At 41.8% G+C, this 25260-nt stretch overlaps 2 protein-coding genes across 8 annotated transcripts in view; one reads left to right on the top strand and one right to left on the bottom strand.

Annotated features, from left to right (window-relative positions):
* LOC148037105 (Thioredoxin family protein) overlaps window positions 1-14280 on the top strand; it is an 86208-nt gene extending 71928 nt beyond the window's left edge. For all 7 annotated transcript variants that reach the window (XM_087676041.1, XM_087676042.1, XM_087676040.1 and 4 more), the window contains one exon: window positions 14039-14280. In XM_087676041.1, coding sequence (XP_087532167.1) covers window positions 14039-14155 — 117 coding nt within the window. In that variant the 3' untranslated portion in view covers window positions 14156-14280. The remainder of the gene's footprint in view (window positions 1-14038) is intronic.
* An 8649-nt stretch (window positions 14281-22929) lies between these two features.
* On the bottom strand, window positions 22930-24767 carry LOC148037104 (uncharacterized). The gene is made up of 2 exons (XM_087677239.1): window positions 24069-24767; window positions 22930-23836 (listed from the first exon to the last, which is right to left on the bottom strand). Exons 1-2 carry the CDS (start codon window positions 24674-24676, stop codon window positions 23236-23238), a joined length of 1209 nt encoding a protein of 402 aa, XP_087533365.1. The 5' UTR covers window positions 24677-24767; the 3' UTR covers window positions 22930-23235.
* Between the last annotated feature and the right edge of the window lie 493 nt (window positions 24768-25260).

Genomic DNA, 25260 nt, shown 5'->3' with positions numbered 1-25260 from the left:
GCCCAATCCATATTCTCTTGCACTAGTACGTATCTTTCAATCCTGGCTGTGTACTCTAGGAACCGTGGTGGCTTCTTGGCGACCTCTGTGGCCGGCCATAGCCACTTTCCCGGATCTCACTCTAGCTCGTCAAGTGGCCTGCTCTCCCAGATCCAGAGGTGCCACTCCTTGAGCTCCTGCCAAAAGACAAAAGGGTCCAGACGCCATGTCTTTCCTTGAAGGCCAGTCATCCGGATCCTCTTCCATGAAAGGACAGCCATCCCCTCATCCTGTTGTCCTCTGTAAACGCCCCGAACAACGTAGTATGCTTAACAATTATGATATTTGCTTGTTTTCGAGATTTAATAGAAAAGAGAATGAACACTTAAAGCTGAAAATGAAAATTACTCACAAAATTACAGTCATAAAAATGTAAAAGTAATGGAGACAAGATTGAGGGTTGAAGATGGGCAACCCCCCCCCGAAGGAATGTATTTCTGCTCAACCCAAGTCCCTTAGGGAAGAGCTCAGTTACAATCAACCTGAGAGTGAGAAGAAGTAATTCTCACTCTCACAAGATCATGCGAAGATGTACAAACACACATGCATTATCTATTATGCAATGATAAGAACTGATTTCTTTATAGTATGAGAGAAGAAAAAGGGGAATTCAGCCTTTCTCCATCGTTGATCAGCAGTACAGGGATAGAGCTTGCTTCTTGTAGCTAAAATGGAAGAAAGAGCTCAAGAAGGAGGTGCTGTAATGAATTTACAGGCTTGCTTTCTTGTAAAACAGCAGTGATAGAAGAGGGAATATGGAGGAATTTGATAATGGAGAAGTGGGGGATGATGATGGGGATGGATGGGGCCAGTTTCTGGCTATCTGTGGGTGCTGTACATGAGTTTACAGCAAAGAAAAATGATGCTCAATGAAGAAAAACGAGCTCTTATTTATAGGAGAGGGGAGAGCTAGTACAAAAGGGGAAAGTTGAGTAGCACAAGACAAGTGTCCAGCCACATGTCATGAGATGTGACAAGTGGTGGGACACTTGGAAACTTGTGTGACATGTGTCTTGACACTTGTCTCTTCTTTATGGCCTTCCTTTTTGGGTTGAATACTGTCAAGAATAGAAACAACCAAATTTAGTAAGCACAGTCAGAGTACAGAACTTACTATTTTTAGAATGACATCTCTATTTTTTAGGACTAGCATTTTTAGGCTAATTCGAGGCTCCTAAAATTTAGGGACCTCCTAAAATTTAGGGATCTCCTAGAATTTAGGGACCCCCCCAATATGGGCATCATATGAAAGCTTTTTCCGTGTACATCGCAAAAATGGTATCTGAATCTTCATGTGACTTTCCTATGTAAAGAAATATGCATTTCAAGCTTTCAGCCCACACATGCACATTATACAAGCATTTCATGATCATGCCATCTTGTTGATTGTAACTATCTGTTCTGGTGGATCTAGCCCACACTTCAAGGCATCAATCCTTTCTGTGTGCGAGTCTAACCCTGATATGCATGAGTTCTAGTCACAGGCGCCCAATTGGGTCATATAGGTGGAAGTGTGAACTATCTTTTCTCTAACCCACCGTGTGGGTCCACCATAACCTGTGACCACTCATCAGTGGCCAGCTCCAATGTACTTTTCTTTATATCTAATTAGTGCAAAGGAAATAAATTTAATAAATCATTAGATAGATAAATTAATGAAAAAGGATACAAATTCTGTTTCTATAGAGTTGTGACAGCCCTCTGGCTTTTATTCAGCTGTTCTCAGCTGAAAATCTTCTTGATATTGTTGTAGAATATTTGGGTAATCCTTCATGAATTTTTCATCTACCCACTGTGCATCTGTGGTGGGTAGATTCTTGAATTTTAGCAAGAATTTTCGTGTCACAAGGCCACTTCTCGTGGTTCGATCCTTGAGAAACAAAATCTTTTCAAGTTCTAAGAGTTGCTCTGTTTCTTCAACTTCTGGGGGATCTTCAGTAATGGGTTCCTTTGGTTCTGGTCCTATGTAAGGTTTTAGCAAACTTATATGAAAAGCATTGTGTATTTTCCAATGAGTAGGAAGCTCAAGTCGATATAAACTTCATTTATTTTCTCAATCACTTTGAAGGGTCCAAAGTATCTACTGGAGAGCTTTGGAAAAGATGAATTTTGACCAGAACCTTGTTTGAGCCTGCTTTTATCAAACTTTAGCAAGACATATTGACCTTTTTCAAAAGCCAAAGGTCTTCTTCATTTATCTGCTTGCTTCTTTTGTCGCTCTTGCGCAACTTTGATAGTGGCTCGAACTTGATCCATTGTTGTTTTTAAATCTGAAGCAAACTCATCAGCATCAAAAATCTTATCTTTAGTGCGAATAATTGGAGGAGGAATCGCTTTACCCTGTACTATTTCATTTGGAGCTTTCCCTGTGGATGAGTGCACTGTATTGTTGTAAGCAAACTCCAATAATGGAAGATATTTCTCCCATTGTGACTTATGTTCACTAACATAAGCTTTCAACATATCCAAAAGAGTGAGATTCATCACCTCTGTTTGGCCGTCAGTTTGAGGATGAAAAGCTGAGGAGAACTTTAAAGTGGTTCCCAAATTCTCAAATAAAGCACGCCAAAAGTTACTTGTGAATTTGGAGTCTCTATCTGAAATGATCTCAGAAGGCACACCATGTAATCTGAAGATATGTTGAATGAAAAGTCTTGCAGCTTGTGCGGATTTCAATGTTTTATGACATGGAATAAAATGTGATTGTTTGCCGAATCTATCAATTATGACCCAAATCATATCATGACCTTGAGGTGTTCTTGGAATACCTGAGATGAAATCCATTGTGATAGATTCCCATAGATCTTTGGGCACTGGAAGAGGTTGCAACAATCCTGGAATCTTCTGCCTATCATATTTGGATTTTTGGCATACCAGACAAGCCTCAATGAAGTTATGTGTATCTTTTCGTAATGTTGGCCAATAAAAGTAGCGCTCAATTGCACTTAGAGTGGCTGCCCTCCCTCTATGCCCTGCATAAGGGGGTTCATGACTTTCTTTAAGCACCTTTTGTCGAACAGGAAGAGTGACACAAAGGCGATTGTTCATGAGAAGGTAACCATCTTTGATGGAATAATCTGGATGAGAACCTCCTTGCTGTAAATTTGACCAAATTGCTGCAAAATCAGTATCTTCATCATAAGTATTCTTCATCGTTTGAAAATCTTCATGATGAGCCACTGTAATAGTTGCAATGCGAGGCACTCTAGAAAGTGCATCAGCAACTACATTTTGTTTCCCTGGAGTGTACATAATTTGAAAATGAAACATAGACAAGAAATTTTCCCATCTTGCATGTTTCTTCTGCAAATGCTTTTGAGTCTTGAAATACTTCAAGCTTTGATGATCGGTTTTAATAAGGAATTCATTGCCTAAAAGATAATGTTTCCATATCTTTAAAGCATGAACCACTGCTAAGAGCTCCTTTTCATAAATGTCATACCTTTTCTCCACATCATTTAGATGGCGGCTTTCAAAGGCTACGGCATGGCCTTCTTGATTTAGCACTGCACCAATACAATCACCGCAAGCATCTGCTTCCACCACAAATGGTTTTACCAGATCTGGAATGATAAGAACAGGTCCAGAAGTAAGAGCTGTTTTCAGCCTTGTGAAGGCTGCCTTCTCTTTTTCCTTCCATTGGAAAGAGATCTTCTTCTTTGTAAGGTCATGAAGTGGAGAAGCCATATGTGCAAAATGCTTGATGAAGCGGCGGTAATAAGAACATAAGCCAAGAAACGATCGCACCTCATGTACATCACGAAGATGAGGCCATTCTTGGATTATCTTGATCTTTTCAGGATCCATCTGAATCCCTTCAAAAGAGATGACATGCCCAAGGTAATTTATTTTATGCATGAAAAATTCACTCTTTTTACCATTTACCAAGAGTTGATTTTGTTGTAGTAATTGTAGAACAATTTCCAAGTGTTGATGATGCTCCTCTTCATTCTTGCTAAAGACAAGAATATCATCAAAGAAAGTACCGACATATTGTCGATGCTCTCTAAAGATGCGCTCCATCATTCGATTAAAGGTGGCTGGTGCATTGGTTAATCCGAAAGGAACCACCAAGAATTCATAAAGACCGTATGAAGTGCGGAAAGCAGTTTTGTGTACATCTTGTAGTATTACCCTAATTTGATGATAACCACTCTTTAAATCAATGCGGCTAAAAACCTTTGAGCCTCCTAGACGATCCAAAATGTCGTCAATTCTGGGAATAGGAAACCGATTCTTTACGGTGATTTTGTTGAGGGCTCGATAATCAATGCACATCCTGAATGTGCCATCTTTCTTTTGAACAAGAAGAACCGGTGAACAAAATGGTGAGCTACTTGGCCTAATTAGCCCACGGTTGAGTAGGTCTTCGACTTGCTTTCTGATTTCTTCTTGTTGAGGACGGCTCACACGGTATGGTGCTATATTAGGAGGAGAACTGCCCGGGATAATATCAATATGATGGTCTTCTGGCCTTTCTGGGGGAAGCTGATAAGGAAGATCTTCCAAAAAACAATCTTTATACTTTTCCAAGAGTTGAAGTTGCTCTTGGTTTTCAGCATTCATATTATCTTTTACATCAGTGACATAAAGCAGACAACATTGAACACAATCCTTAATTGCTCTAGAGACTTGCATATGGCTTACCATAGGTATGGTGTCTCCAGAAACTCCAGCTTGGATCTCGTACTTCTTGCCTTTGTTGGTGAGTTCTACCTTCTTTTTCTGAGAGAAGATGGTTGAATCTATTCTATGATTCCAGGGCATGCCAAGAATCACATCGCAACCATCAAGGTCTCCGATACAGAAGGTATCTTCGTCACTGTAGCCTTGAATTTGAAACTTGAGCTTGCCAATGTAGGGTATCACAGTCTTCATTGTGTCACCTTCATCAACATTTAAAGCTTGGCGAACTTCTACCGGAGTGTCCATCTCTTCATTCTTTAATCCAAGCTCTTTAGCTAATTGCAAGGAAATAATATTTTCATTCGCCCCAAGATCTATCAAGAATAGTGCTTGCTTACCTTGCAACTGTCCCCAAGCTTTTAATAATTTGCGCGTCTCTGGAGTGTGAGTTGTGTTTGCAACTACATCACTGATAGCATTGATTTTCACTGGCGACTTAGGCTTGTTGTCAGAAACCTTGCTTTGTCCCTTGTTTGGACATTGCTTCGCTATGTGGCCTGTTTGTCCACATTTAAAGCACTTCCCTTCTTTCATGAAGCGTTGCTTTTCTTCTTCGGAAAATTGCTTTGCTTGTGGGTATAGATTGGAGCGAAATTGAGGAGCATTAGGAGGTGCATAGGGCTTCATCTTCTTTTGATTTGATGGCTGCTTTTGCCACTGTTTTTGTCCTTCATTTGGGGCTGAATACTCCTCATCATCAGCTACTCTCTTCTTATCATTCTTTTGGAATGATTTGTTGCCATTGTGCTCCATTTCCCATGTCTCAGCATGGTCAATGAGTTCCCTGAGACTAGAACAATGATAATGATTAAGAGCAGTACGAAGTTTAAAATGCAAACCTCCTTGAAACTTCCTAAGCTTTTCCGAACTGCTGATCTTCTTGAAATGTTGGACTTCAAAAGTAGCTCCCAAAATCTCTTGGTATAGTCACCAAGTGACTCATTTTTCCTTTGCCAAAGCCGATCCCATTCCATTTTTACATCTCTTTTGAAATGAACAGGAAGAAATTGGCTTTGTATCAGGCGAACAAAGGACCGCCATGATTTTGGGGCAGCATGATCATATTCCAACCCCGTCCACCAAGTATGGGCTAAGTCGGTTAAATGTAAAGCTGCAAACTTAATCTTTTCTTTTTCTTTATACTTGTCACGACCATACAAAATTTGAAATTGACGAATAAACTTCAGAAGAAGATCAGGATTTCGGGAATCATCATACATACTGAACTTGATCTTCTTTTCAAGTTGAGATAGTGACTTAGTCTTCTTCTTCTTCTTATGCCTTCGTCCATGCTCGGATATTGAGGTTGAAGATGATGAAGTGCTTGATGGGGATGAAGATGGAGACGAGGGTGAAGAATGTCGACGCCTTTGACGATGATGAGGTCTTCCACGAGAAGGGTGTGACTCTTCATTACTAGAAGAGGATCCATCAGAATAGGCGCCAGATGACTTTGAAGAAGAGGATGAGCTTCGACGCGATCTCTTTCTTTGTCTTGAAGTAGAATGGGACTGCCTCTTAGAAGTAGTTGGACTTCTTGATCGGCTCCTTTCATTGGTATGGCTTTGTCTCCTTGAAGTAGATGGGTTTCTTTCCTTGAATTCTTTGGGATTCTCAACTTTTTCTAGTTTGAGAAGTTGCTCACGAATTTGCTGATTCTCCTCTCTAAGACTTTGAATGGCTTGAAGGATAGCACTCGATTGATCCATTGAGACTAAAGAAAAAAAAATATGCTCACGCACTCAATGCAAGGGCTGAAAACAAACAAACTTATAGTTGTAAGCACTACCAGTGTTGGGGGCGAGGACCGAGCCAAAGCTCTGATACCGCTGTAAACGCCCCGAACAACGTAGTATGCTTAACAATTATGATATTTGCTTGTTTTCGAGATTTAATAGAAAAGAGAATGAACACTTAAAGCTGAAAATGAAAATTACTCACAAAATTACAGCCATAAAAATGTAAAAGTAATGGAGACAAGATTGAGGGTTGAAGATGGGCAACCCCCCCCGAAGGAATGTATTTCTGCTCAACCCAAGTCCCTTAGGGAAGAGCTCAGTTACAATCAACTTGAGAGTGAGAAGAAGTAATTCTCACTCTCATAAGATCATGCAAAGATGTACAAACACACATGCATTATCTATTATGCAATGATAAGAACTGATTTCTTTACAGTATGAGAGAAGAAAAAGGGGAATTCAGCCTTTCTCCATCGTTGATCAGCAGTACAGGGATAGAGCTTGCTTCTTGTAGCTAAAATGGAAGAAAGAGCTCAAGAAGGAGGTGCTGTAATGAATTTACAGGCTTGCTGTCTTGTTAAACAGCAGTGATAGAAGAGGGAATATGGAGGAATTTGATAATGGAGAAGTGGGGGATGATGATGGGGATGGATGGGGCCAGTTTTTGGCTATCTGTGGGTGCTGTACATGAGTTTACAGCAAAGAAAAATGATGCTCAATGAAGAAAAACGAGCTCTTATTTATAGGAGAGGGGAGAGCTAGTACAAAAGGGGAAAGTTGAGTAGCACAAGACAAGTGTCCAGCCACATGTCATGAGATGTGACAAGTGGTGGGACACTTGGAAACTTGTGTGACAAGTGTCTTGACACTTGTCTCTTCTTTATGGCCTTCCTTTTTGGGTTGAATACTGTCAAGAATAGAAACAACCAAATTTAGTAAGCACAGTCAGAGTACAGAACTTACTATTTTTAGAATGACATCCCTATTTTTTAGGACTAGCATTTTTAGGCTAATTCGAGGCTCCTAAAATTTAGGGACCTTCTAAAATTTAGGGATCTCCTAGAATTTAGGGACCCCCCCAATATGGGTATCATATGAAAGCTTTTTCCGTGTACATCGCAAAAATGGTATTTGAATCTTCATGTGACTTTCCTATGCAAAGAAATGTGCATTTCAAGCTTTCAGCCCACACATGCACATTATACAAGCATTTCATGATCATGCCATCTTGTTGATTGTAACTGTCTGTTCTGGTGGATCTAGCCCACACTTCAAGGCATCAATCCTTTCTGTGTGCGAGTCTAACCCTGATATGCGTGAGTTCTAGTCACAGGCGCCCAATCGGGTCATATAGGTGGAAGTGTGAACTATCTTTTCTCTAACCCACCGTGTGGGTCCACCATAACCTGTGACCACTCATCAGTGGCCAGCTCCAATGCACTTTTCTTTATATCTAATTAGTGCAAAGGAAATAAATTTAATAAATCATTATATAGATAAATTAATGAAAAAGGATACAAATTCTGTTTCTATAGAGTTGTGACATCCTCTGTCAAGAGCTAGACGCCCCCCCTCGTGTACGATGAAGAAGGTCCCAAGTGGAGCGCTGCCCACTCTACCTGCCACGTGTAGGGGGATGCTTGCTGGTGAACTTGGTGGTCCATACCTCCCCTGGCTCTATCGGCTCTCGTATCAGGGGAGCAAGCCACTCTTGAGGTATTATTGTGTCTATCTCCCTTCTCCTCAACTCCACCTCTCTCTGGCAGCCTGATACTCGCTGCAGGATCTCCTCGTCCATCCTCCTGTACACCTCCTGCCATGTCCTGATGGTACGAGCCGGGCCAGTCTCCCAATCAGCCCACTGAATGTGGGGGTGTTCGCCAATCTGTGCCTCTTCCTGATCCCTGACTTGGGGGTTTCAGATCACCGATTGACGATTTATCTCCTGCTGGCAGCCTGGGGGGCTCTGGATTAGGGCCTTACGAAGGCCCTGCTACACGCGGAGCAATCTGCATAGGAAAGGTGATCGGGTGGGGGGGGTGTGCTGATCTATGGTGTCATGAAGATCCATCTCAAGGACAGTCTCCACTCCCTACCAAGCCTCAGTCTACAATCCTGAAGACCCTCTTGCAATAGGATCTTCCAGGTTTGCCCTCCTGGTGTGAGGCTGTAGACAACTAGCTTGCCCAAGAGGGCAATACTCTGATACTCTGTGTCTATGATCCCGAGCCCTCCCTTTGACCAATGCCTTATGATAGTTGCCCATGCCACCTTGGCCTTGGAATCCCTGGAGCCGTCTGACCCGGACCAAGGGAAGTTCTGAACTAGGTGGTGAAGCTACACTACGCATGGTGAGGAGAAGCACCAACATAAGGCGATGTACCAAGCCGTCGCTAGGAGGACCTGATTAACCACTAGGGCTCGGTTGGCTAGTGAGAGGCGAGCCGTGCTCCAGCAGGTCAGCTTCCTCCGAATAGAATCGAGGACTGGAAGAAACTGCTGGGTGGGAGTAATGTCAAGTCCCACCTCGAACCCTAGGTACCGGATAGTCTGCCCTATGCTCACCCATCTAAATCCTAGGTGGACGCCCCACTCCGTGCTAGAACCCGGGTTTGTGAGGAAACCAACCGACAATTTCCAGTTGATTTTTGCTTCTACTACAAAGTAGAACACCTCTAGAGCCAGTCTCACTCTCTCTAGCATTAGCTCATCGTCCTCAATGTAGAGTGTTGTGTCATCTGCATACTTTGAATCTAACAACTCCATCTCCTCTCTCACTGGAAGTCGGAGGCCGCGTAATCCGCTCACACGTGACTTGAGGAAGTGGGACATCGCCTCTGTAAAGAGTAAGAACAGGTACGGGGCAAGAGGGAAACCTTGTCAAACCGATCTCTCTAGTTGGAACTCCTCCTCACGCTTACCACCTATGAGAACCCTGTTGGTGGCCGATTTGTAAAGTCTAGAGACCCTGTGAATCCAAGCGTGGGGGAAACCCAACCTCACCATGGTGCCCTCAAGGAAGTCCTAGTCCACCCTATCATAGGCTTTCTCGAAATCCAAGAGTAGTATGGCCAGCCTCTCTCCACTGTGCTGAGCCCACTCTATCGTCTCAAAGAAGGTGAATACATTGTCCAGAATGCTCCTATCCTTGACAGAGCCTGTCTGTGTGTCATGGATGATGTCTGGAAGCAAGGGGCGTAGACGCGTACCTATCATCTTTGCCAGTGCCTTATAGGCCATTGACAATAAGGTGATCGGTCTCCACTAGGAAAGCTCCAATCGGTCTCCCCCTTTGGGGAGAAGATTGATAAGGGCTCTCGAAAGACTCCCTGGCATTTTTCCTGAAGTGAAAACCTTCTGAAAGGCCATCAATAGGGGGTCCTTCACCACTTCCTAGTAGGTAGTGAAGAAGGCCTTAGAGAGGCCATCCTTTCCCTGTGTATGGAAAGCCTCCTCGAGTTGCTTCTCTGTGAAGGGGGCTAGGAGGGAGCATCCCATCTCCTTTGAGACGAGGGACGAGATGTGATCCCAGACCTGTTGTCTATATCGTAGTCCTCTAGCTGAGGCTGTCTCCTGTTGGAAGAGGCGACTGTAGTAGTCTGTGGTAATCTCCATCACCTCATTTGGGCTAGAACGAGTTCTCCCATACTGATCTCGAAGGTTGCGTATTTGCTCTCCTGAGGTGCGAGGCTGGTGCACTTGAAAAAACTCCCTGCACATCGGAAATATAGATTAGGTAAGGGGTCATTATAACCACTTACCTAACTACACCTAACTAAACTAAGTCACAAAATGTTTAAGATGGAGTTCATTAACTCTAAAAATCTCATTTTCAGCATTAATATCCTGCATATCAAGAGAACCATTATCGTAAACTTTAACAACCTTAAAAGGTCCTAACCAACAAATTTTTAGCTTCCCAAGTGTTAGCTTTACAGAGCTTAGAAGTAATGCAGAAACATCGTAAAGCTTGGCATGATCATAATATCAAAATACGAGATTTTAAAGAAGACGATTTAGTTTAAAGAATATCAAAATACGAGAATTTAAAGAAGACGATTTAGTTTTATTATATGATAGTTGCTATCACTACATCTATTAACTATGCTGAGGGGCGAGACTCTGTACACTAGTAGAAGCGGGCCGCTTGTGCCAAGGGCCACTCGATCACATCTCTCGGAGCTCTCCACTGTGGGGGGGCTCAAAAGATAATGCTCAAGTGTGGTACTTTGGCACGAGCCCACCAGTTAATGTCCATCATACAACTAGGGCACTGCTGTGCAAACAATGCTTGTCCTTCTCCCATCCACTGGGAGATGTGGTCTGCCACCTGGCTTTTCAACTCCTCTACTTGTGTCGTCGTCCAATCCCCTCAGTGAGAGGACTAAAAGGAAAAAAACGTAGTTTGGTCCATCCGTTGGTGCTAGTAGATGGACCTTGCCCCTCCTTGACTTATGAACCACGAAGATCCCCACCTCTAGAGGTAGCGGGAACTCTCCGCGCTTTCCAACTCTCAGGTAGGACCATGGGCCACTACGGAAGAGCTCCTGTGGCAACAATTGTGTATGACTCGGAAAAGTGTGGTGGGCAACAGGGGCAGATGAGCTGGTCGCTGTGTGGGAGGGGGGAAACTGTTGGTGCGAGGAGGATGTGAGTGTGTGTGGCTCATTACCTCTTGCAGGAGGAGCGGGGGTGGGTCTGGGGGGGATCTCCTGAAACGGGTGCGGATGAGGGGGGGTGCTCGGCAAGGGGGGTGGTGGGGGGAAAGCGGATTGAGGGATGGTGGGATGGTCAGAGGTATGTGGCAAGTGTTTGGGGGGGGGCGCTAGTGGCCCTGGAAGGGGAGGGCTGTGGGCTAGGGTCAGTGGAGGGAGCTAGGAGGTGGGTGCGGGGGCTGTGGGATTTCAGGTGGGATAGTCTGTGGCGCGGGTTGTTGCTGTGGGGGACTGCGGTCCTACTGGGTGGAGTGGGGGGGGGGGGGGGGGAACTGCGGAGTGCTCTGCCGAGAGGGCGTCACTCGTCCTCCTGCTCCCTGTTGTCAAGGCTGCGTCTGAGGAGCTGGTTGTGGCCCCCCATGTCATCTCTCTCTTTGTCGTCTTTGGACCCGTGTGAAGCCGTCAGCGTCCACCTCTGGGCCAGTTTGCGGAGCAATCTGTTGCCTGATGCCCAAAGTCGTGGTAGTGCAAGCATTGCCTTGGTTGCCCGGTCACAATGACCTGCTGCCTAAAGGAGTGACCTCCTATCTCAATCTCTAGGAACTTTTTATACTCTTTGTGTCTTTAACGGCCACTCATTGCTTTGGGACACTTGCAACTGTTACTGCATCCGCGAAGGAGGCAAGGAGAACTATGCCGAAGAGTCGTCCAAAGTCCTCCACTAACTGGCGGTACTCTACTGCCAATCTGGGGAAAAGTAAAGTGACTGGATGTCTGAGAAATCTGTTGTGGAGCGCAAATGACTCCATAGTGAAGCTGCTATACCGGGGAACCATGTAGATGACCCCCTTTGTGGAGGCGTAGGGCGAGCTCTTCACTAACTCACGAGCTGCATGTGCAGAGGTGAGTCGAACCATGAAGATCCCTCGGCCCATGAGGACTGCCTTCACGATTTGTGTTGTGCCAATGCGTAGCGTAGAGTGGAGCTAATCCCGCAATTGGAACCTCGATGGGGAATGTCTAATAACCTGACCAAAGATCGCTGTTTCTTTTAACTCTAGCTCTGTGGCACGGACGGCTAAGAGTTGTTCCTCAGAGAGGATGATGCGCAAGGTGTTTGACTCGGGGGCGCTCGCAGAATGTGCCGATGTTTGACCAGAGGATTCCATTGCGCGTCCCTGTTGGGAACCTAGCTATCACGCTGTTGTGCTACCACAGGGGGAAGTCCTGGAGAGGGGAGGGAGCAACTAGAGGTTGGGGGGGGGGGAGTCGATGGCGAGGAGGGGGAATGTTTTTTTCAAACGGTGATGTGACCTCACGACGGAGGAGGCAGGGGGGGGGGGGGGGGGGAATAGGTGGCGGGCAAGGTGGAAGGCGGAACGCAGGCAGGCCCAGGGCGGCAGGTGTGCAGGGGGGGGGCGGGGGAGGGCGGAGCGCAGGCAGGCGGGAGGGGCACAGGGCAGGCAGCTGCAGGGCCCCGGGGGGGGGGGGGGGGGGAGGAGATATGGCGTAGGACAGGGGGGGATTGGTGCAGGCGGGGGGAAGGAAGGACTGGCATGGATCGACCGTTCACTCGAGACGGGGGGGGGGGAACAGCGTTGTGTCGTGATGGCGGGAGTTGTTTCGTTATGACTATGTTTTTCATATGTTCCTGCTTAATCTTCTTCCTGAATCCCTTTGTCGATTGGCCCATCCTCAACAATTTCCACTCTTATTCTTTGGCAATTACCAAAGCTTCATCAAAACTTTGCAGTTTTTCAATTCAACCCTAAACTTCATAGAGTAGTGAAATTGGAAAACGTTTTCTTTTTCAATATAGCAATAGTAGCAGCAAGGGTCTCCCTGTCCAAGGATAAATTCTCATGCCAAAGACCATCTACATTGACCTATTTGTGAATTTAGCAACTAAAGCATTTTAACTGCATAATATCTGGAGCGATTAGTGGATTATTATTTCGTAGAGTGGCTAGATACTCATTCATCCAAGGACGAGCTTCACAAGTCAGCTTATATTGGAGAATCTCCAAACAAAATATCAGCATTGGTCTTATTGATGAGACAGGCACAAGAAAATCATTCTACAAAGTTTCTAACATCCTCACATTGGGCACCAATGAATTCTGAAAATGGTTGTGCCATTGATGCAAAATTAAGCAAATCAAATTTGAAGTCCCTCAGGTGGGGGCACCAAAACAATGCCGAGAACAAAAAGATTCCTAGATTTTTATGGTTAGGAGAAAGAGAAAAATATGTCTCAGCATATCACATGTCTTGAATGCTACACATGGCTGCACCAAATCGAGATTAATGGGTGCATGGCATGGTAACCAAAGATAGTGCTAAAAAGGTTGACATTGCTAAAATCATAAGCATATATTCAGGAATTCGAGGCAACATTACAGCTTACCTCAAAACTGGACTTAACCCTGATAGCTAGTTAACATGTGTAGAATATAAACTTAGGTGGCTTTAAGCCCAAATCTCAATAGCTCTGTTCACTTGAACTCAGAAGTTAAGTTTTCCCAAGTGTAATGGTCCCATACTGAAATAAGTCTGTAGTGGATGCTTCGTCTTTGAGCTTCTTTTTTCTTTGTAGCGAATGATTTTATTTGCATTCACAAGGTCCAGTACTTTCTTAAGTTTCTCTTGTATATTGGGCATACCCATAGGCAGGTTCTTAGTTTTACTTACGAGAAAGTTTTTGAAATTCTTTGTTGCTTTCAGCAAGCTTCATTCTGATAATGTGTTTGCCTTGCAATGAGTATGTATAGTATTGAGATTGGACACATTCGTAATATTTTAGGTAAATTTCATGTTCAGTTTTTCCTGTATGAAGGTCAGAGAATATGCCTGATACGTAACCTTCTATTTTGTAAGATCTACACATTTAGGTTTGGCTAACAGTACTCACATTTTCAGGTAGAGATTCCATTTCTGGTTGATCCAAACACAGATACGTGCATCAAAAATCATGAAGACAGCCTTGCATATCTGTTCCAAACCTATAGCAGCCTTGATATTGAGCCTAGTGGGTAATGTTTGAATGCAAACCATTCTCTTTCATACTGGAACTTCTTGTTCAGTAATTTGATGCCTTTTATATCATAATTTTGGAAAAAAGCACCTAATTTCTGTAGTAAGGCTATTGATTACTGTTTTAAGGATGCTTATGCTCTAAACCTTTGAACCTTCATCCCTTCATGCAATTGAGGTTTTCCTTTACGGATGAAACTCAAGAAACGCCTGTAAGATAGGCTCCAAGAGTAAATTGAAGCTGTCATATTTTGTTGAGTTGAACTGATGCCTCTCATGCCAGCATTCAGATTGAGTTGGGTTTGCAAAGCCACGGTCATTGACATTGCTAGGGTTGTATTAATCAGCTGCACCAACCCTCTATGGTCTGATCCAGGAGGCATAGGTATGAGAGCAAGGGACACCCAAATTTCCAAACACTTGTTTTTGGTTGCAACGAGTTGAATGAATTATATTAATGTTCAATAGGTGTTATGTTCAATTCTTTATGTACAATAGGTGTTATGTTCAGTGAGAACAAAAGATGCATCAAAAACATTGAGAAAAAAGTGAAACCATTATGTGGTCAACCTTGATGAAAATGAACTCGCACCCTATGTAAATTCAAACTTTCAATTCACAATTTTGATTTTTGGTTATCACAATTTTATTAAGCAAAGGTGTGTGTTATGTAGTAGTGCCCAATTTGGACAGTTGGACCATACAGAATACTTCTTCGATAATTTGTAACCATTCTATTCAATTATTTTATTCAAAAAATGATTATTTATTTACACGTGATTTTTTGTACTTTTTGTCTTTTTTGACTAGACTTTAAAGACAAAATCTTAATCTAGTGTAAAAATCTAAGCCTTAATTTTGTATTTTGATGCAAATGATTGTATTTATGATTTATAAATAGTGGAGTTAGGAGGATAACTGCAAAATAGCCAAGTATCTTAAGTCATATTCCGTTCTTGCTGTTCACCCTGTGTACAGGTAAGACACCAACACCATCTGACTTTATATACTAAAGTAACCTTCACTTCTACCCTATCTCTCTCAAACAGATTTGAGTCTAAACTCCCAAATCAGTTTACATGTTGGGATTTTTTGAGTATGATATCCAAGTTCTTTAAGGTTGTGTTGGGCATTTTATCTCACCCAAAACACAATTTTAACTTGTTGCCAATTCAATTTCTTGAAGATATCTTGCCACAAATTTGCCATCTGGCAATCTTCCTCTCCAGAGCTACATTTCCCATATGCCAAACGTCTCCTTTTGAGCTTGTCACCTGTAAATATACATCCCATCATGACTTCACATAAATACCTTGTCCGTGAGGGCAAGCCTAAGTGGCCACATATTCTCTAAGGCACTTGACATTTGCTGCTCTTTGACATCTAGGCCTCAAAGCTCTGGTCTTTTGTCAACCTCTGGAACCTAATTTGACGAAGGCGGCCTTATTATTGTAGGTGTGAAATGATTTGTGCCATGGCGGATGTGGAACCTAGGGTTTGAACTCGCGCAACCATATTATTCAACCCACACTCAACCACTAGGCTACGATCTTGTTGGCAGGCATTGTTATTTTGCTACTTAGCAGATTTGATTCAATGTGTTTTCCTGCACTCTTGAGCGATGGCAAGTTGGCATTGACAGAAAACTCAAAGCATTTATCAGCAGCTGTATCCCAGTAGATCTTGGTGGACTTCCTGAAAGTCCATCTGCGTGCTCCCTCATGATAAAGGATGATGTTTGTGCGCGCAATGCAGTGACCCCTTATTGGATTACCCCCTTATCTCTTTGTCCCATTTGATTTCTTCCCTAGCGACTGCATCATCATGATTGTGATTTGTTTGCTCACTCGCCCCTTCATCATGACTTGTATTTTTTATCTTAATTGAAAATTTTTCGAGTTTATTCTTAGATAGTTATGGCCCCTATGCAACATATTTTTTGATTAATTGTACCATGGAGAGCGTATTTCGAGTATATTCATAGATCATTATTGCCCTTTTGCAAACATATTTCTTGATTAGTTGCACCTTGGAGAACCACTTCTTTTATGGTAGTTGAATCTTGCTCCCAAGGATTTTTCCTTATTGTGATGCATCATTACTACAGCCCTGTAAATAATGTTTCATGACATTTGTTGTAAAGCCTCTTTTGATTCAAGGAGTTGAACTTCTTGTTATCAAAAGCTTTTATGAAGATGCCATTGTTCATATTTTAGTTTTTGATGTTGATAACTCGCGAACACAATATTGATAATGGTGTTTTCTGACCACCTTTGCCTTGTACATTTTAATAAGTTGTAATATCGTTTTCCAAAAGCAAGACATTAAACTTCTTACTCTTGATTTTAGAATATATGACATGGATATAATACTTGTTGGCTATGGAGATCCTTTGTTGGTGCCCCTCATCTTTTAAGGGTTGTTTACTTGTATCAAGGATCTATTTTTCCACAAGGTTGACATTTACATTGGTCTTAGCACTCTTAATGAGAATTAGGAATCTCTTGCTCTGGCAACTAGATATTTGCTTATTGACTCATCCTCTATCAAGTACATCTCCTCAACCCTTGCAAAAATCAAGGCCTTGTTTGAAGATCTTGGCAAATATATATAGAGAACAAATAAATTTGTTTGGAATGGATGAGATCTTCTAAAAGTATAGAAAGCATGTATTTTTTAAAAACAACGGTTGTATGGTCTATGTATAGCTACAAAAACTTGTAAAGTGTCCCATGGTAAGCAGAAGGCCGAATGTTTGTATTGTTGTACATATTGTTTTTGCTCCCTTGTCCAATGTGCTTGTGATTCCTCAAGCCAGAAAAGAGAATACAAGAATAACTTTATATTGTAGTTTGTCATACCTTGTGGTATATTATCCATGATAGAGAATGTAAGAATAACTTTATATTGTAGTTATCTATGATTCAAGGATACTATAGACCATTGACCATTGTCGTCTTGCTAAGCCTCCATCTTCATGATTATCACTTTGGCTCTTCTTTGCCTCATTCAATCCATCCAGCTTACATGATGAGGGTGTTCAATGATGATGGCAAGTGAATTTATAATGGCAATGTAGTTTGTTCCAACAATGTAATTCGATAACATTTTGATGTTGACAATAAGTAGTTCGAGTGGTAATTATAGTTATAGTAGACATTAATGGGGATGAAGTGTAGTGACAAGTGAGAATGAGGTTCACGTGTTTGATGTTGATGATGTGCAAACAATGACAACTCATGTTTGATAATGACGAGACTTGCACTATACAACAGATCATTTAAAAAATGTTAATCATTTCATTATAGTTGGAAGATTATAACATTTTCTTGACAAGCCGAGTTCATGCACAAGGGTTGGTTTTGGGTCGTGCATGCACAAAGCAACTTGCCATTTAGGAAATGTGACATTTAGAAAAATGTCAATTTTTGGGGGCGAAACATAGCTTGCTCTACTAATGTGGCAAGTTTTGGAGAAGTAATGGAGTAGGAAATATCGTGCAGCTCTCTTTAGTGAGCCATGGTACTACGTGTATGGATTGTGAGAAAGACCGTATGTTTGGAGGCTTTATAGTGTACAATAGAGTACAAAAAAATGTTTATTTTAACATGCAATATAATTGAAAAGCTTTTTGGATAAAGAAATATTTTCAAATAAAAAATAGAATAATGATTCTTTATGTAAAAGTAAATCTACCCTGTTAGTGTTGCACTTTTGGCGAGTGCTAGGGTTATGTACTCTCTTGTGGACCCTAAGTCCCACAAGTGTGGAGGGTGAAAGAAGGGGAGATCCCCTACTTTGTAGATTGGTTATCACAAAAAGTGGAACAAAGCCTATTAGATATGCTCAATGCCCTACCCTCATAAGGTGCCATCAATAATCCATGGTGTTTTAAGTTGTAAGGCCTGCATTATGAGGAGAAGCCATACGTGAGCACAAACATTGGGTGGGTCCTCACTTGTATGTTAGATGAGGTCTATATGACTAGATGATAGAAAGGCAACCTTTGTGGATCTAGCCTTTGGGTTAGATAGAGTATTTATACTGGTAGTAACTCGAGGCACAATGCATGCGGCCCTTGGCTAGGTTGTCTTAAGGGGACTAATGCCCCCTAACGAGGGTTTGGTGGTAGCAGCCACCACAGCCCAATGGTAAAGGGAGTATTCTCTAGAATATTCCTTGGTCGACTAGGGAATGTTTATAATATGGTTGGACATGCCAACCAATTACCTTTCCAGGCTATAAAAGAAAGTCCCCTCTAAAGCTATCGTCAATCTATCTTTCACCCAGTCAGAGTTCTTGCAACTGCCCTTAAGCTCTTCATCTATCAGCTATTTGGATTTCCATTTAATCTTCACAATGGAAGTGCACAGGTGGATAGAACCATCTCTGTATCAATTTGTTTGAAATTAAAGCCGTCTCTATTCTTCTCATATTTGTTGTGTGTACTCTACTTCTTGCTCAGATTCTATCCATTGTGCAATGTAATTTCTACATGGTATCAAATGGGGCTTTGAGGAGTGAAGAGTATGGAGAGGTAAGGGATTCAATAGCAAAGAGGCGAAATGTCATCTACTACATTAAGTACTAGTGTTGGCACATGAGGTGGTAGTGGTGTTGTACAAGCAATTCAAATACTAAGGATTCATCCACCAACCTTCAATGAAGGTAAGTTACATAGTACAAACTATACTTTGTAGAAGTTAAAAATCATAACTATCCTTGATTCTTATGAACTTCTTGAGAAGATGTTGGAGATTGACTCGGAATCACAACCCAATCCAAACCCATCAAATTTGAGTATTATGATTCCTCTAAATGTAAATCTTCTACGAGCTTGGAAACAAAGCAATGCAGATGCACTATATGCCTTAGTTATAAGCTATTTTGACAATGTTTTGACCTTGATTTAGCATACAATCAAGGCATCAGAGGCTTGAAACATGCTTAGGAGTTAGTACAAAATGTGAAATCAAACAAGGATTTAGAACTTGGAGAATCAATTAGCAGAATTTTTTTTGCTAAAGGAGAGTCAATTGAAGCGTTTATCACTCAGATAAAGAATCTATGTGACTAGATGATTGCCATTGGGATACAAAAGACTAGGAGCTAGCTCGAAGGTGGCTTGAGATTTCTCCACCGAAGTTTTATGGATTGGTAATTGCCCTAACTACTCAAGTGAGACCCCAAGCTTTGACATTTGAGAAATTGTATGCACTACTAATGGAAGAGAAGTTGGGGCTTAAAGCCTAAGAAGGTAGTAGTGGAGATGAAATGCCAAAATCTCACCATTGTGAAAATGACAAGGTGCATGCTTAAGAACAAGGGATTGCCTAACAAGTTTTGGGAAAAAGCTATTAATAATGTAGTTTATATTCTCAATCCAAGTTACACAAAGGCTTTTAAGGGCAAAACTTCTCAGGAGGCCAATTCTGGTAAGAAACCATTGGTCTCATTTTAGAACAATTCGATGCGAATATTATGCACATGTTCCAAAGGATAAGAGGAACAAGTTAAATCCAAAAATCACAAAATGTATATTTTTGGGTTATGATAATTAGAAAACGGCTTCTATATTGTATAAACAAGACGCAAGAGGCAAAGAAGATCATAGTGAGCCGTGATATGGTGTAGATCATAGTGAGCCGTGATATGGTGTTCAAGGAGCAGCCACATATAGTGGAGGATGAGACTATAAGTTTTTTCACTTTATCATCCAATGAAAAAGTAGTCCCCTATGAATCTAATCCAAGAGCTATCCCTACTCTTAGGGAGGAGGAAGCATCGTCTTCAAATGATGAGGACAAGATTCACCTACTTGCAATCATGCCACTGGAAGAGTCATTGCCACAATGGATGAAGCAACTCTATGATCACAATAATCCTATGCCTACTATAGTTGAGGAAAAGATAGATGGACCAAGGAGGTCTTTGAGAATAGAGGAGCAAAGAAAGGCTTATACTTATATCATCAACATGGCCTTGATGGGGCTAATACTATGAGAGAAGTAAAAGAGCTGGCACACTTGAAAATAACACTTGCCATTCTAGCATGGAGAGCAGCTATGCAAGTTGAGTATGATAGCATAATGAAGAATGACACTTTGGAACTAGTGGATCGGCTAGAAAAGAGGAATATCATTGGCATCAACAAGTGGGTCTGGAAGGTAAAGTACAAGGATGATGGTAATTTCAAAAAGTACAAAGCTAGATTAGTTGCACACAATTTTTTACAGGTTGAAGAATTTGATTTTCAAGAATCATTTGTTCCAACTGCTAGAATGACCACTATTCACATAGTACTTGGAGTGGTTGCTCATAAGAAGTGGCCAATTTACCACATGGATGTTAAATCAACGTTCTTGAATAGTAACCTCAAGAAGGAAGTGTACATGGATCAACCACTAGCGTTTGAGGTCCCCCATTTTGAGAACAAAGTTTGTAAGAAGTTGAAGAAGACATTGTATGGGCTAAAAAAAGCCCCTAGAGTATGGTACTAGTGAATATATAAAATTCTTTTTAGGCTTGAATTTCATAAGATGTGCCTCAGATACTAACTTGTATGTTTATAGGGATGGTGAAAAGTCTGTAGTAGTTGTCCTATATGTGGATGACCTTCTTATTATAGGTGACCATGAAGATATGATCCATTAGACTTGAAAGACTTTGAGCTCTGAGTTTGAAATGACAGACTTGGGCTTGTTGCACTATTGTTTGGAGATTGAAGTTTAGCAGGGCAAAATATTCATATCTTAAAAGAAGTATGCATGGGAGATCTTAAAAGCATTTGGCATGACAGAGTGTAAGGAGATAGCTACATCTATGGAGGTCAATGTGAAGTTATCCATTGAGGATACATCAACACTAGTAGACATTGGGAGGTAAATGAGATTGGTTTGCTGTCTCATCTACTTGTGTGACATTAGACCAAATATTAGTTTTGCTATTGGGATTTTGAGTCGGTTCCCAAACAAACTTGGAGAAAGTCAATGAAAAGCTGGGATGCGGGTGCTCAGATACTTGAAGGGAACTCTTGACTATGATATAATATGCAATTTCAGAAGTGCTCTTATGGCGAATTGTGACTCTGATTGGGCAAGGTGATAGTGACTCTAGGAAATTAGTTTCTGGATATTGTTTCTCTTTAGGTTCAAGAATCTTCTCTTGGATCAATAAGCAGCAGCCAATTGTGGCATTTTGTCTTCTATTAAAGAAAAATACAAGGCAGCTTGCTTTGCTGCATATGAAGTTGTATGGTTAAAGAGGATCCAATGGCTTATGGGAGTACAAGATGAAGATCCAACAATGCTGCTAAGATGTGAAAATCAGAGTTGCATCGTCATTGCAAAAAATCCAATTTTTCGTGCATGCACCAAACACATTGAGATCTAGTATCACTATGTACGTGACTTGATTGAGGATGGGATAAAGAGTTGGTTTAATGTCCAATGAAGGAGAATGGAGTAAATATCTTTACCAAAGATCTAATGAAAGATCTTCTTCCAATTCATCTTCAAAGACTCTAAGAATGTAGTTGACATTGAGAGGTGGTGTTAGATATGCTTAATGTTCCATCCTCATAAGGTGCCATCAATGATCCATGGTGCTCTAAGTTATAAGGCTCCTATTATGAGGAGAAGCCATGTGTGCTCAAATATTGGGTGGGTCCTAACTTGTATGTCAGATGAGGTCTTTATGATCAAATGGAAAAAAGGTCACCTTTGTGGACATAGCCTTAGGTGACCTTTGTGGATCTAGCCTTTGATTTAGATAGAGTAGTTATGTTGGTAGCAACTCGATGCACAATGCATTGAGTTGCGGGGTATAGGAGTTACTAGGGGTCCCTATTTGGAGGTTTGTGGGGGGTCTCATGGGAGCCGATAGCCTCCCTAAAACGGGGGAGCCCTCCGCCCAATGGTAAAATAAATCCCTAGCCGACTAGTGAAGGTTCATATTATGTTTGGTCATGCCAACCAGACTACCTTCCCGAGCTATAAAAGGAAGATCTCTCTAAAGCCATTATCAGTTTATCTTTCACTTAGTTTGAGTTTTTCCAGCTACTCTTAAGATCTTCACCTCTATCATCTGTTTGGATCGCCATCTAAGCTTCACAGTGGAAGCACATAGGTGGATAGAGCCATCTTTGTATCAATTCGTTTAAAATTAAAGAAGTCTCCGTTCTTCTCATATTTGATGTGTGTTCTCTACTCCTTACTCAGGTCATGTCCACTATGCTGTGTAATTTCTATAGAGCCTAGACATATAAGGGAGATAGGGCACAAAAGAACATGTAATGATTACCATGGAAGGGGGACAAATCCAAGGTTAAGGGTTTCTAATCCATTCTTTATGAGGTGCTTTTGGAGAGTTTCTAATCCATTCCGTATGAGGCCCCTTTGGAGTCCATTTTTTTCTTAATGGGTATTAAGAAAACTCCTTTACATACATGTTCTAAGGAAATAAAATGGTATTTATTTCTTAAGAGACTTATGTTTTTTTCAAAATATTGAAAATCCTTTTATAAAAATAATCTTGTAATTTTATTCAAAATTTTCAAATAGAATAACCTTTCTATTGATCACACAACATTTACATTTTCTAATGCACATTGCTTGGGCATGTTACTCATTCGCTTAGTCCTTCTCAATGAAATGTTAAATAGGCATAGTTGAGTAGAATGTAGAAACATCTTGAACTTAGAGAATATTCACATTATACATTTCTATCATACAAACTTGCAAGCATTATGTTCAAGCCTCAAGATGTACGCATGGAAAAGCAGTTGCCCTTTGTATTAGAAAAATGTACTCTAATGAGAGATTTTCCTTAGCCATGAATCAAAATACATAAAGTCACCATTGTGGCAATGTGACTAAAAGAAGTAAGCTTTAGTCATGAAACTATTATTGGCCTCAACTTGATGATAAGGATAATGATGAGGCATTGCATTCATGCATTCAGTAATGAATAGGAAAGCAACCTCTAGATCATCAAGGGAAGGTTGAGAGGATGGAGGAGTAAGGCAACATATAGAGGAGGTAATGCTTTCCAATTCCTTTCAAAACGTTTGCCAGTTGTCATTCCTAGATTGTGTTGGGGTACATGAAGTTGTCATTATGGCAAGGTGGATTCAAGAAGTAAGCTTCAGCCATAGAACTAGTATTGGTTTGATCTTGATGATAAGGATAAGGATGAAGCATTGCATTCATGCCTTCACTAATGAATGGGAAAGAAACCTCTAGCTCATCAAGAGAAGGTTGAGAGGATGAAGGAGTGAGGCAACATGCAGAGGAGGTAATGCTTTCCAATTCTTGTGAAAATGTTTGACAATTGTCATTCGCAGATTGTGTTGGGGTTGAAGTGTAATTGGTAGCTATAGTATTAGGCTTAATAAAAAGAGGGTCACAATTAAACATTGTGTTAAGGGGATTAAGTATATCAAAGGGTTCTCGATCATAGATCGCAGGCTGATTATTGTTGGCTATAGTAGTAGTACTAGTCTTTGTATGCAAGACGTCAAGAGAGGGAGAACTCGTTAGTGGGTTGTGGGGTAGAGAGACCGACTTGCACGTGTGGTTATTCACGTATGTGATGGAGTAGCCTTGTGTTGGGGATTCACATGCTTGCACTCGCTTCATCGCCAAGCACCCCGTGTCGTGCTTGCGGGTGCAACGGTAGTAGGCCCTGCTTGTTTAACATCGCAAAGGAAGAAACATATAAGAGCCAATTAGCCAGTTTATTATATGTGTTCACGTATTAAATATTGAGTAATTATAACTTTTGCGATAGCTCTTTCTCTACCCTACTCTTATATTTATCTCGCGACTGATCGCCCGACAGAAAAGAACTAGATGCTTGGATCGACTCAGCTAAAGTAGAATACACTCGGAGTCGTAACAGAGAATATCGCCATTACCTTCGCTTCTCTGTGCCATGAATCGTCTTCTCGCCATACTTGCGCCATGTATAGTGGTCGAAGTGGTCAGGGTTCTCGCTTGTACAGTGAACAGTGATGACTTCATTGCTATGATAAGTACTATTCCGGCTCCTTCTATAACTACCACCACTACTGCCTCTCACACCACCAGCAGGCGACGCAGTAGCAGAAGGCTTCCTCTTCTTTGGAGTCGTACCACTCCCCTCCTTCCGCCCCTTATCCTTCCGGTTCTGTCCAATCTGCTCAACCCTGCCATTAGTCAGTTGTGTGGCATTCCTCACAGCCTCCTCTCTCATCTGTTCATCGATCGGAGCTGGAGCAGCTAATTCATATGATTCGCTAGCCAATTCTTTGGTGCTGCGATTGATGAGAGTCTTGATGGAGGAGCTGAGATCATTGATGAGCTGCAGGGACTGGTTGATGAAAGCGACGGAGATGGAGACGATATTGGAGTTCTGCAATTGGGAGTGAAGCGTTAGGGTGCCGGGAGGGAGGGAATCGAGGGCGAGGTGGAGAGGGAAGGGGAGCTCAATCGCGCGCATGACGAGCGCCCGGAGCTGCTGTTCTTGGGAGGCTACAGCCGCCATCAGAGTAAGCTACACAGACGAGTGAACACAGACAGAGAGAGAGAGAGAGAGAGAGAGAGAGTGTGTGTGTGTGTGGGTGGGGCTCGGGAGTTTTTTTATACTAGCGGGCTGTGCAAAAGAGGCAATGCGGAACGCTTACCATTTATGGGAGGCCAAAAATGTGAAGAAACTCCTACCTTTGACTGAGTCTCAGCAACTCACTCGCCCGCTTTCTTTTGTGAAGAAAGATGGTCAAGATCCCCACGCCCCGTTCAAATCTTATATTTTCAAGGGGCCCTTTCGCTGCACTTTCTCGTTCCACTCGTACACAAATCAAGGCAATGTTTTTAAAAAAGGAAAATGCATACATATCTTAGTATTGGAGTAAAAATTAATATTAGAGGCAAACACATATATATCTCCGTAGTAAAAATATACTCTAAGGGCTCCATGAGCTTCTTTACATGGTCCAATGGGAGATGGATGTTTCAAAGTCCCTTACTCCTAAAACTAAAAAATACTCATAATTTCACTCATTGAGATAACCAATTCTTCGAGCATCAAGTCGTATAAAGGACTCATTATCACACATACACTTGCAAATC

Source organism: Lygodium microphyllum, chromosome 4 (assembly GCF_053477565.2).
Source record: "Lygodium microphyllum isolate KBCC chromosome 4, Lygodium_microphyllum_v1.1.10, whole genome shotgun sequence".
Taxonomy (NCBI): domain Eukaryota; kingdom Viridiplantae; phylum Streptophyta; class Polypodiopsida; order Schizaeales; family Lygodiaceae; genus Lygodium; species Lygodium microphyllum.
This window is presented reverse-complemented; position numbering and strand designations above follow the sequence as displayed.

Coding starts and splice junctions, on each gene's coding strand:
- LOC148037104 (XM_087677239.1), bottom strand. CDS start 24,676: ATGGCGGCTGTAGCCTCCCAAGAACAGCAGCTCCGGGCGCTCGTCATG. Junction 23,837..24,068: donor CATGGCACAGAGAAGCGAAG/GTAATGGCGATA, acceptor TTAAACAAGCAG/GGCCTACTACCGTTGCACCC.